The sequence below is a fragment of the Schistocerca piceifrons genome, chromosome 3, assembly GCF_021461385.2.
Source record: "Schistocerca piceifrons isolate TAMUIC-IGC-003096 chromosome 3, iqSchPice1.1, whole genome shotgun sequence".
Taxonomy (NCBI): domain Eukaryota; kingdom Metazoa; phylum Arthropoda; class Insecta; order Orthoptera; family Acrididae; genus Schistocerca; species Schistocerca piceifrons.
In genome coordinates this window covers 251,097,038-251,110,913 of record NC_060140.1, presented here as the reverse complement: position 1 = coordinate 251,110,913, position 13,876 = coordinate 251,097,038, and the positions used below count along the sequence as shown (strand labels likewise).

Here is a 13,876-nt window from a genome sequence, read left to right as displayed (position 1 = left end):
TTAGAACAGTCATGGTACTTTTTCACTTGGAGATCTGAATCATAAAGAACTGATGAAAGGTTGAGATATTAACAATTAGAGAAACACAGCGCTTCTGACGTGGACTAGGTAAGTTCACACAAACGGTGTCGTTACCGATTTCGTCTTACCATTTCATCATCAGACTATCTACTTAAAAAGAAGCCGGCCGATGTGGCCGAGTGGTTGTTCTAGGCGCTTCAGTCTGGAACCGTGCGACCTCTACGGTCGCAGGTTCGAATCCTGCCTCGGGCATGAATGTGTGTGATGTCCTTAGGTTAGTTAGGTTTAAGTAGTTCTGAGTTCTAGGGGACTGATGACCTCAAATGTTACGTCCTATAGTGCTCAGAGCCATTTGAACCATTTTGAACTTAAAAAGAAAGAAAAAGGCGGCTAGTAATGTAATTGGAAAGTAAATTACAAATTAAACTACTTTCTCCACACATCCGTAGGAACGAATACGTTATATAGTGACTCGTCAACTATATAGGCTTGGTGGCTGTTCAGTCGACATACGACGGACATTCAACAATTAAAGAGACAAATTGCTGTAGAAGTGAAACAATTTGTAGGAGGAGCTTTGCACTTTCCTGACTTTAAGTTGGTACCACTGGGATAAGCTGAGAGTAGATGACGGATAATTTTTTTATTTTTTTATTATCTCAATAACGCATTTAACGGTGGCGTGTCCGCTTATGTATCCACATTAACTGAATAACATTCAGTGATCCGTTTTTCGCTCTCTGAAACTGACTAAGATCTTTCCTCGAATGATTTTATAGTCCAGTGAAATTTGCGCGAATTTGCGGAAATTGTTATAAATGGGTGGAATAGTTCAAAAACGGTCGAACATCAGGGAGGTTAGCAACGTCCTGACCGAATGGTTGAAGGGTCAACCCCTTCTCCTGAAAGACACTGAAGACATTATTCGTGACGGACGACGTGTTATGGTTGAATATATAGCAGAAACAGTTGCAGTATGTGCTGGCACAGTTCACAGCGTTATCAGTAACAAGCTCAAGTACAGCAAAACAATTGTGAGGTGGGTCCCAGAAGAGTTAACGCAACAACACAAGGAAATACGTGTGTGTATAGAGTTGAAAGAACGCTGTGGAGGAGAAGGTGGTAATTTTCTAAACAAAGTTTTAACGTCTGATCAAACTTGGATGCATCATTTCGTTCAGAGTCCAAAAGATAAAGGACATAATGGAAGCAAACCAACTCAACAGTCTGAGAGAATTTATCAGTAAACACTTCCGGGCTAAGTTGCCGTGGTCGATCTGTAGAACTTCTTCTCCCTGACGATTCGTTCTCAACTACGGAGAACATCTTCCGAGGTGAGTCGACGACAGGCTGCTAGGAGCTGGGGCCGCCGCTTATATAGAGATCGTAGGGGGCGCCACCACACGTCACGTGGCGTCAATGTGCAGCTATCTCTGGCTATCGTCTGTTCTCTCGATTGCAGGCAATCGATTGTCACGTGATTGATGCAACGTGTGGTGGCGCCCCCTACGATCTCTATATAAGCGGCGGCCCCAACTCCTAGCAGCCAGTCGTCGACTCACCTCGGAAGATGTTCTCCGTAGTTGAGAACGAAACGTCAGGGAGAAGAAGTTCTACAGATCGACCACGGCAACTTAGCCTGGAAGTGTTTACTGATAAAGACGCCGGCCGTGAAAGCCTACATGGAATGAGTCTGAGAGAAATTCACAACGCGAGCATCGGCCGGAAAAGTCATGCTGACCTTCTTTTAGATCGCCTAAGGTGTCATCGTTTGCGAGTATTTGGAAGATCACCGTACAATAAACAGTGGCTACTACTCAGACACGCTGATGAAAAAAGTAAGTCCAGTAATGATAGAAAAAACGTCAAAGATCTCAGAAAATCCATGATACTGCTACATGACAATTCTTGCCCTCACAACGTCCAGCTGACGCAAGATACCGCTGAAAGATGGGTTTGGAGATAACAGCTCATCCTCCCTAACGTTCAGATTCGGCTCTCTGGGATTTTGGATTGTATGGTCCATTCAAGGAGGCATTACTTGGAAAGAATTTAAGCGACAACGAGGAAGTCAAGGAACTTAGGGTAAAGTGTCTCAGACAATAAGACAAAGACTTATTCGCTTCAGGTACACAAAAACTAGTTAGTCGTTGGGACCATTGTATTAATACTAGCGGGGATTACGTTGGGAAGTAGTAAAAATGCCTTTTTTTAGAAAAAAATCTGTTTTTTCCTGCTTCAGTTTGTCTCTTTAATTATTGAATATCCCTCCTATTATTTTGTAACGCATACGCATAGTTGTGTATATAAGGTAGTTTGATTTGTAATTTAGTTTCCAGTTATTTTACCATCCCCCATTTTCTTTCTTTTTCAGCAGATCATCTGGTGATGAACTGGTAATAAGATGACATCGTTAATGAATCCACTTCTCTGCACTAGGGCTGGAGCATATAACTGAAAAAAAGCTGCAGAATACTGAAGTATTGGTTGGAAATGATTATGCAGGCCAGAGAGAAGCCAGCCAGCCTATACTGATTTGTATCTCTCCACGATACCAAACGACCAGGGCTGGAACTCTAATAACAGCTACGTTAACTAACAGTAATTGAAATTTTTATTTAGTTTCGCGTAACTCTAGTAATCATACTACGCTGATAACGAGAAGCACGCCGGAAAACCCATTCCATTCTGTGTAAATAAGCTGGAACAGAGACGGGGTTTTTCGCTACCGGATGACAGTGTTTAACCGAGTCCCTGCCTTTCTATGATAACTGCGGTTTCTGTCCCGTAATTAGAAATTGTTGCTCATTTCGCTCACAGCCAGTTTTTCTCTGTCGGTGATCGGGCTGCAGTGGAATTCATCGTAATTTACTGGCTCGCCGATGGGACCAAGTGCAATTAAAACGATCAGTCGCGAATGAAAACATCGTGAATCGCAACGGGGCTCCGGTCGGGCGTGCGGCGCTGTACTAATTATGGTCCGCAATTGCCGTCGCGTAATTGAATGAAATTCAGCGAACTAATCAGCGGAGCAGCGGCTGCGACCAATCAGCGGGCTCCGCGCGTCCCGAGTGGCAGGAATGCGCTGTACGATTCCGCAGGTGGCGGGGCATCAGACAGCGGCGCTTTAAAAAGCCGACGCCGGAGTTTCCCGGGAAGCTGCGGAACTCCGCCGCGCTTGGCTCTTAATTGACACCGGCAATAAATAATGGTGACGGCGAGAGGACCCGTGTCCTTAATCAGTCGCTGATCGAAATGGCCATCAGCGCAGGAAGAAGGCAGCTTCGTACTGGCGCGGGATTAGTACCAGTTTGCAAGGGCATGTGAAAGCTGCTCGCAGGTGCGCGTGCTATGAGCACGATTAGTGTAGAAGAACCGACGGATATGTCTTGCATATCTCAGAGGCCATAACAGACGCGCGGACATTGGGTATTGACGTCAGCTTACTTCGGATAAACGGACAAGGCATTCTCCGTAATGAAACTGTTGACCGCCTCGCTTTGGGGACTGTTCCACCGAACACCAATCGCCTTTACAGATTCCAAATCGACGGTCATAAAACTGCTTATCACGACTTGAATTGTGAATGACATGTATCCCATCCCTATAAGGGCGATCACCTGGCGGCTATACAACCGAACGTCTCTTCTCGACCATGGCTCACCTCTGTGAAGTTTAGCAGACGTCATATGACCTCTCTCATCCGCATTCAGGCTGGGACAGGAGTGTTACCCCGCCAAACTATACCGGTTGAAAATCATCGACCCTGGACACTGTGGTCAGGACACAATGGCTGTGGTGGATCTGAACCACGTCATACTGGCGTGTACCAGTCACTCAGCCTCACAGGCGGTCTTGTACAAAGTCGCTTGCAAGGGCTACTCCCACCCTTGCTCGCGATCTATTTAAAAGACGCCAGCATCCAGCTTTGACCTGTAAGTTGTGCTGATCTTGTCCCAGGGAAACAGACCGGTTCGAAAACTGGGATGTCTGTGTTTGTGTTTTTACTTTGCTTTAAGAACTTATCTTTGTAAACGACACCGTTGTCCAGCTCTCAGTTACAAGCTGCTGTGGATGTTATTCACCCCTGGAACCGACATGCTAGAATCATGGGTCCTGATTTTGTGGTTTTTTTTTTTAAATTTATATGACTAACCTATCTTTGTACTTCACACTTCTATCATTGTTCTATTCTGAAAATTACACGAATGTTGAATTGCCACTTTTCCAATTAACATGCACGTCTTTGAGTCTTTAGATTTTACATTAAGAACATAATCAGTACATCGAAAACTTTTTATTGTTCGACTGTGGAAATTTCAATTATGTTAAAATGGCACTTTTGTAGCTACTTGCTGCCCAAGGCAAAAAACAAGTAATAATTAAAAAGAAATAGTGTGGCAGAGAGATAATTTCACTGCACACTGTCATCTGGGAAACTCACGGACATGAAGTGTCTTCCCTAATGCAGAGAGATGTGATAGAAACTGACCAGGAGACAACACTGCATTCCGATTTTTGTATTCTTTGTAATATTTGTGGTATGCGAATATCAATCCCGCAGAGGATTTCGATGCAGCTCTCAAAAATTATCGTGAAAATAGATTTTGACGTTTCCCTGGCGTCTGTAATACCCTAAAACCAGTTCATTATTTCGATGAACTGCGTGGCTATGCGGTAGTATAATCCTCTGGGTCCGGTTGCTGGCTGTGATGGATTTTTAAACACAAGTGCTTGTTATCTGATAATTTCCGTGAAGCATAAGACACGTATATATGAAAAAAAATGTAATCTTTATTTTTTAAATCTAGCCCTTTCGTGGTTGATGGGATACGTTTGTCCCACTAAAGTAACATTCAGTTCTGAGCGTTGGGAAGTTCGTGTCTCACGTATGTATGCTGCTAGCATGTAGCGAGATGCTTTCGGAACTTGAAGAAAAATAATGCGAACCATGGGGTGGGTATGTAGAAGGCTGTGAGCGATGAAATGAGGCGGAGTGTGTTTGTATGTGCCACAGTGCCTTTGTTTCACGAAAATCAGTTCGAATTACCATGTGTTCCATTCCAAGAACGCCTGAAGTAACTAATTGCGTTTCCTTGTATAACACAGACTAGTTTTGAAACTTTACTACACACTCCTCAATAATTTTGCTAGTTTGTGCGTACTTTGTACATAATGGGGTGTATTTCCCCAAAAAGCTTCGTAGAATGTGTGTGTGGTACGTCAAAGCCATTTTCAGGCGTTATGTTGAGAATTGGTGTGCGATATTTCGTGTTTTTCACTGTCAGAAGAATAAATGTGTTTTCGTACTGACGTGTAATACTCTTGTCCCTAATTGCTACCTCGGTAAATTTATCCTAAAATTAAGATTTTAACTTGAAAATCCTAGGTTCACATGTACGAATGGATCTAGTTAGGTTCGTGGGACATATGCGTCCCATTTCACCGATTTTCAAAACCGATCAGCTCAAACTTCCCACACGTCGGTCAGAGGACCTGAAGATGGCGTAATTAATCTCCGAAACTGGTAGCCCAATAAACTCACAGTTTGGAAATTAGACGGCTGAGAGGTGTTTGATTTGACATTCAGCTTATAGGAAATGTGAACTTCGCATCGAAGGGCGTTCTGCTGACAAGTATTATTTAACATTACTTGTTAGTCATAACTGCTAGCCATTGAAGAGGTAGAGCTCAGACAACCTTTATATGGGAAGCTGGTGTACCGAGATGTAACTTGCGAAGTATGGCGAGCGTGTTGTTGAAATTGACTCTTCGAAACGTTTAAAATAACATCACACGTTTTCACAATAGCATTTTGCAATTCTGTTAGAGCCACGCAGCCCTCGAAAGACGTGTTTACCGTAGTTTACCTTGGAAGGTATCAATCTCAGTGGATAAGGTTTTATTTGAATTAAAAAGGCTATCAAACTGATACTCGTTTTGATACGAAGAAAAAAAAGCATTTGTAACCGGAGAATGCCTGACTCGAATTCGTTTTTGATTCTTTTACTGCGTCTCACTTAACATCAGTACTTAAGAAACAGAAATGAAGGCTTGAAATTCTTCACAGGTTGGAAAAGAGAAAGACAGAAAAAAGGAGAACAGCCAATAAGAAAAATAACGGATCTGGCACGCTTTTAACCACAGTTCCTTTTGGTACGATTTGAGCAAATAACAGAAGAGACGACGCACGGATACTATTTTATGTTTTCTTTTCTTTCAGAGCGTTCATGGATTCTTTGTTTACTTCATTATCGACAAGAGATGTCCCGTTGGTAATTGTGAAACAGCACCGTTTACGAAATTTTAAAATCCCTGAAACAAGAAGACAAGGTCTTATTGCTTTTATTAAAAACTTTGCAGCTGTTTATCGTAGGTGTAAGACGTTATTTGAAAATCAGCTTTTGTTTATACTTTTTGAACTGTTGGAGAAAATTGCACCTTACAAGGAACGAACTTAACCGTGAAGGATGATCGGCTGGAGAATTCAGATGAGAGTAGTTTTAAACATCTCAAAGCATTTCGTACATGCAGTGCACTATGTTCATTTTAGAAGTGCTACTGTTTCGCAACTGTTATTTTTGTACACCTTCACAAGCGATGGTAGCTTTAATAAACATTGCTGAAACAACAAGCATCGTAGATGAAGCAATGGATACTGTAATGATGTTGCATCTTGGGCACGTTACGTTATGAGAAAGTAATCACAGAATGTGACTCCACAACTAAGTGTGAATCGAAGACTTATATAGTTGCTGCGCTCACATTACTACACACGTGGTCAACAAACGTCTTGTTAACAAAACCAGATACTCTTTATTGTTGTGGCGAAGAATCTATTTTTCTTTCGGTACAAAGACTCACGTTGCACTGACAACTTCAGGAAAATACTGCTTACTTTAAACTTCACTTCAACGCTTCACTCCTTTTCAAGAACGTACCTTTCACACAAATGCCCGTTCATTGAGTTCGGTTGTCCAAATGGTCATTTGCTAAAATAAGAAAACACAGTCCAGTCTCGACGCCATCTCACTCGGCAGCGGATAGTGTTAACAGAACAACAGCCTTGCAATTAGGTATTTCATGTTCGTTCTAATTACGATTTTTGCTCCTTTAAGAATCTGTCTCGTAACGTCTATGAACCACTTCGTTCTCCGATTTGATGTCGCATTTGCAGTCACCGTCTTTCACCTGAGAACAATCTAATTGCATCAAGCAGATGGTCTGTGTTTCACACGCACGTAACTAAGTACTGTAAAGGAACAGTTCTGAGCTTGTTGCACTCTGAGATCTTGGCGTCTGTGGACTGCAGACAAAATATGTTGAGGAATATGGTCCTGGAATGTAACAAAGAAACACACGTTCTTCGAATTTCAGTTCAGTACGTGGAAAGGGAGGATGACTCGAAAATAGTACAGTGATAAAACTGGTTAAATAACCTACGCTGCTCATTGGTTTCCGGGAACCTTCATGAACGTCCACTGATGTCAGAGTTAAACGTCTTTTGCGTATCGAGGGAAGTCTCGTTAGTTAACCAGTTAAGAGCTCCTTAAGCACTCGTAAATTTTGTTGCAGTGTTTTTGTGGAGATTTATTGGCATCTGTGACGTAACTGTCGGTCAGGATAGCGAAGGGGGGGATAGAGCGTATATATCGCAGTCGGATCTTCTACAGATTTTGGCATCTACGCAGAGCACCACTGAAGGTTCGTTAGTCCAGACAGATCACTCGCAGTTTCACAGCGTTTCCGGTAACTTCTTTGTAAGACACATGTACAGCTGGATAGCTCCCGTCTGCACTGGTCTGCTACTGACGTTACACCGTCCGGGTAGGCTGAAGCCGTGTCGATTCGTTGTGCTGTCTGCTGACGTCAAGGGGCAGTAATTCGAGCGTAGAGTGTCTCGAGAAGCGCAGCGCTGGAGACGAGTCACTGTCGCGGGGAGCCGCAGCTGCGGCCGCCGCCTTCCTCCGCCTCGCCGTCGATGCTGTCGTCGTCGTCGACCAGAAACGGGCCGCCGCCCGCGTCGTCCGCCAGGTGTCAGTGCGGCTGCGTCCCGAAGATGCCGCCCCCGAGCCCGGGCGCGTGCGGCGGCCGCAGCATCGCGCCGCCCCCAGCGACGCCCCCGCCGGCGCCGCCTCCGGCCCCGGCCGCCGCCGCCGCAGCCGCCATCGCGGCCGCAGCGAAGAACGGGGCGTGTGGCGCGTGCGGGGGCGGAGGGCCGAAGAGCGCGAACGACGGAGGCAGCAGCGGCCGCGCCGACAGCCGCAGCTTCTCGATCTCCGCCTCCTGCAGTCGCTTCGCCTTCGCCCTGCGGTTCTGGAACCAGATCTTCACCTGCCGGCAGACAAACACACAATTTCCATCAGCTACAGTCGATGGCCTTTGCTTTACAAAAACACATCAATTACTGTATCCTGCTAACAATCTCACGTTAGAAAAATTATGCAATCCTTTAAAAGAGAACATTGTGATTTTGCGCTTCCTTAAATGGTTTACAACTGCTACCAAGCGGCCATATGCTACTCCACCGCTAACGTTAGTCATGGCAGTGTAGTGGTGTCTATGTGCCAAACTGATCATGATGCACAAAAAATGTTCAAATGAGTGTGAAATCTTATGGGACTTAACTGCTAAGGTCATCAGTCCCTAAGCTTACACACTACTTAACCTAAATTATCCTAAGGACAAACACACACGCCCATGCCCCAGGGAGGACTCGAACCTCCGCCGGGACCAGCCGCACAGTCCATGACTGCAGCGCCTGAGACTACTCGGCTAATCCCGCGCGGCATGTTGTATAATTAACGTAAATAAACAGTACGGCACCTTACAGCGCAGAAGCAGGTTTATACGAAACAGTGAGGCTTATCAACCCAGTGGCTTATACAGCCTGCTCACAACCTGCCTTAGGTTTCAAGTCCTGTATTACAAAGGCAGTTGTGAGAGCGGCCGAGCAACTGTAACTTGTTCTTAGTGGTTCTTCATCTCCGATAATAAATGGCCTGACATGTTATATACCAATGGGAAGCTGAGAAACCGATCTGTTTAGTCGTGTACAACACACTCGACTTCTTTGGATATTTTGCGAGTCATAAGCAAACGTATTCACGTTTTGTTACGGTATACCCCAACTCCCATCAAGAAAACACCCTCCAAAAAATGAGTAGTGTGCAAAGCAAGGAAGAAGGAAAGTGATACACGTTGTGAGTAAGAGAAATCTCTAGTAGTACACCATATAAGTAGGCTGTTTAGGTTTTTTATGTTGGTAACGCCACGTAGCGCTCTATATGAAAATCACTGACTGTGCTGTGTGAAGCCTGTGGCTGGTTTGCATTGTTGGAATATTTGCTATTGTAGTGTTGGGCAGTTGGGTGTGAACAGCGCGTAGTGTTGCGCAGTTCGAGGTGAGCCGCCAGCAGTGGTGTGGGGAGTGAGATGGCAGAATTTTGAGAGCGGACAATCTGGACGTGTGTCCATCAGAAAGAGTAAATTTGTAATACTTGATATCATGATGACTTTTGAAAATTATTAAGGTAAATACATTATTTGATCTCTATCAAAATCTTTCATTTGCTACCTATGCCTATCAGTAGTTAGTGCCTTCAGTAGTTAGAATCCTTTATTTAGCTGGCAGTATTGGCGCCCGCTGTATTGCAGTAGTTCGAGTAACGAAGATTTTTGTCAGCTAATTGATTCATGAAAGGTATAGGTTATTGTTAGTCAGGGACATTCTTTTGTAGAGATTATTGCGCTAAAAATGTTGTGTGTCAGTTTAACGTTGATCAGCACAAGTAAAGGGAGAAATGTCTGAGTACGTTCAGTTCTGCTCAGTTGTTTGAAAATCAAATAACGTAAGAGGTTTATTAGCACAGTAATTCATAAATTTTTCTAAGGGAACGTTTCAGCCACACCAACAAACACTTCTAAAACAGTATTAACTTGACTCCTCATCACTTCAGTAAACAGTAACGATAGATTTATAAAGAATTTGTATCAAAAAAATTATATAAATTTTCGAAAAGTGTGTAAGGTAAAACATGTTAATTTTGATAAATGTAAATATTGATGGAAAATGGGAAGAAATATTAGTAAGTCGGTGGGCTAATGAGAAAAGGACACAGTGTTTTAAGAGTGAGCTTGAAAGGGTGGTATGGGCTGAGGTATATGTGGAAAGAGGTGCTAATGCCAAATTCAGTGTCTTCCATAGCAAAAATTTGTGTCAATATTTTAATGTCGCTTACCTAAAAGAATATCCAGAGGGTCCATTAAAGAAAAGTAATCCGTGGGTAATTAAGGGATTTAAAATCTCATATTAGAGGAAGAGGGGAATTTATGTAAAGCCTAGAGTAAGTGAAGAACCGACATTACTTGCATACTACAAAAAGTGCTGTAGTACTTGCAGGAAAATCATTAAAGTGTCCACAAGTATGCACAGAAATAATTAATGCAATTAATTATATGAAACCTATATGGGAGATTGTGAAACGGGAGACAGGGCAGCCAGTCAGTGTACAAGAGCCCGTAACAATTGAACTAAGTTTCAATGTTGTAACCTATAATTCATAAGTTACAAGTACTTTTAAGAATCACTTGCTAAACGTAGCAGAAAATATGGGTTTAACTGAAGAAGCAAGAAAATTATCGTCCAGTTTCCTTACTGACATCTTTTTCGAAAATATTCGTAAAAGTAATGTACTCAGGAGCAGTCGCACGCTTAAATGGAAATAGTTTACTTAGCGTATGACAGTTTGGATTTTAGAAGGGTTACTCAACCGAGAGTGCTATTTATACATTCACTCTTGAAATAGTACAAGGGTTAAACAATAACATATCGGCTGTTGGTATTTTCTTCCAAGGGGTTTGATTGCGTGGATCATGCTACTCTCTTAGACAAACTCAAGTCTTATTGAACTGGTGGCTTTGTGCACGGCTGCTTTGAATCAAACTTGATGAACAGAATGCAAAAGCTTGTGCTGAATAATTCAGACAATGATCGAAAGAAAGAAAATTTTAGTCATTGGAGAAGAAATTTCATAAAGGGAGTCCCACAGGGTTCAACCTTGGGTTCATTCCTATTCCTTGTATATGTGAATGACCTTCCACTTAATATTCAACTAGCAAAATTTGTACCTTTTGCAGACACACTACATTCATTTCTGTATAACAACTTGAGTCATATCAACAACTGAAGCAGAACATGAGCATGGGTAAATAAGGCAGAGTGATCCAAATGTTTTGGTGTACATATTCACGAAACTTGACCTGGAAGAAGCATATTAATAAGCTTGTCAAAGAGTGAAGTTCAAGCACGTTTGTTCCATTGCTAATCTTGGAAAGAAAAGTATCATTCTCCTGATATATTTTACAAATTTCCACTCAGTAATGTCTTACACAATAAGTTTTGCGGTAACTCATCACTTACAAAGAAAATATCGATTACACAAAAGCAAGCAGTAAGAATGATATGCAGTGTTCATCCATGGACATCATGTAGGTATCTTTTAAGGTACTAGGCATTTTAACTGCGCCATCACAACACATGCTAATGAAAAATGACCTTTGTTACTCATTGTTAAAGCGGTCTGACGCTCGTAAAGGAGTTCACTACGCAGTAACAAAAATTTTTGATTATTTGCCCAATTACATAAAATGCCTGACAAGTCACGAAGTTAGTTTTAAATCTAATTTAAAATCAATCCCCATTGACGAAGTTTTACATAAAAAAAGAGTAGCTGGATGAATGGGACTAAAAATAACAATGTGTTCGATAATGTTAACACCAACCGTGCATACATATCCTGTAAACTGACTCGTTCCACATCATTTCGATAAAAGAATCGTTCAAATGAGCTATGGGACATGTACGTAACTAACTAACTACCTAACACTTGCACGGAATTAGTATATTAAGACCTGTCGACGTGGAGGCATGACCTAATGGCAGAAAGGAATTCTCGTGTTTGGATGTGCTCATGAGCACACCGTGAATAAAGTTGTTCAGTTTATCTGTGCCCAGCGTGTCTGCAACGAATGATATACTACTCCCTGCCGTCTAACAAGGGGTAAGAACAGTGATCGTAAGAGGATCCTTACCGAAAGGACCCTGAGACGACTGTGCCAATAACAAGAAACATTTTCAAACCCTGTAGGAATTGCTACTGTCTGCGAGTGCAGGTCCATCTCACCAGTTTTCGAGCGAACATTTCTGAAGGGAGCTGAAGGCAATGGCGCAGTTCATGTAGGCTACCTTGCTGAAGGCCATTGGTCACGGCGTTGAATAAAGCGGCACGTCTTCAATGGGCCAAAAAAGAAGCTGGTAGGAAGTGTGCATGTACTGTGGTCCGACGAATCGCGCCTTTGCCACTTTTCAAATGATGCCAGAAGTGAAGTATGCCGACGGTCCAAGAAGGCCTTTAACCGCAATGTGTGAAGAGTAAGGCTCAGGCTGCAGATGATTCTGTGATGTTTCGGGATTGTTTTTTGTACCATGACTTGTGCCCAGTTATTGAGGTTTCCTTGCACATTAACCAGGATCTACAATAATGCTGCAGGCTGAAGCAATGAGTTAAAATTTATACCAGGTCCAGAATTCGCACACAGGTCTCCTGATTGCTGGGCAGATACACCAACCGCTGCGCCGCACTGGCGCTGCAGCCACCATACTTACCCTTGTAAGACTCCCTCATCAATACAAATTCCAACTCACGCCTCAGCCCATTACTGTTCCCCTAACTGTGGAATAGCACCTTAGCAATGGGTGAAATGTGGTTAATCATGCTTGTAATATATTAACTATAGCTACACTTGAGGTACAGACAGGATTATACCCGCTTCGCCGACTGTTAAGGTGCTATTCCAATATTGGAGAGCTTCTGCAGTACTGATCCGAATTTAGAAGGGGAACATCAGCGGGCTGAGGCGTGAATTGGAATTTTTATCGGGAAGGGAAATACACTAGGATCATCTGTGCAGCACTGGTAGGCACACAGCCAGTGCGGCACAGTGGTTAGCGTTTATGACCAACAAACAGCAGGACTGGGTTCAAATCCCTTGCTGGCACGGTAGCTCAGCGTGTTCGGTGAGAGAGCCCGTTGGCCTCTGTAATAAAAAAACTGAGTGGAAGGATCAACCACCGAACTTGAACAGGATGTCTTCTGACGTCCGCAACGACCAAACACAACAATCAATAACGAACAAAATGCAAAAAAAAAAAAAAAAAAAAAAAAAAAAAAAAATCCCCGTGCTTCTACAGATTTTGATTGTTGCTTCAGTTTGCATCATTACCTTAGATAAAGGTGATACTCAGTATGTCTCAGGAACATCAACTGTATTTGATTAATGAGCCAGGGTGATTATTTCAACATCCTCTGTGTTGAAGCATTCCTTTTCGTCTTCACAATGGACTCTACTCTTATCCGAGACGACAACAGATATGTTCACAGGGCAGTACACATGTGTTCTCGGTTTGGCGAATACTCGCATATCCTATCGCTACTGGAATGGCATTGTAAATCATTCGATCTTGATGCCATAGAAAACATCGGCAGCTATTTGGAACAGTTACTGAAGCACAGAAGTCAACATTCCCCAGTATAGTGCGGATGGGATGCATACCTAGAATCTATTATCAGCAATAAAGAGACATTATGATCCTGAATGAAGCCAGTGTAGTGTGAGAATCGCCAGGTTCTCCATCATTAGAAAAAGCGAAAGTTGTTCCATCTGCAGAGACAGTGATCGTGACCATATTTTTTGCCTGTCATGGAATGATTTACTAGCATACAGTTTCAACTCAAGCGGTTCCAATGGCTCTGAGCACTATGGGACTTAACATCTGAGGTCATCAGTCCCCTAG

General features: G+C 42.9%; 1 protein-coding gene across 1 annotated transcript in view; it reads right to left on the bottom strand.

The window, feature by feature from the left end:
- Window positions 1-8,058: 8,058 nt before the first annotated feature.
- Window positions 8,059-13,876, bottom strand: part of LOC124788554 (homeobox protein MSX-3-like) — a 121,668-nt gene continuing 115,850 nt past the window's right edge. Inside the window, exon 3 of the mRNA XM_047255824.1 lies at window positions 8,059-8,355. Coding sequence (XP_047111780.1) covers window positions 8,059-8,355 — 297 coding nt within the window. The remainder of the gene's footprint in view (window positions 8,356-13,876) is intronic.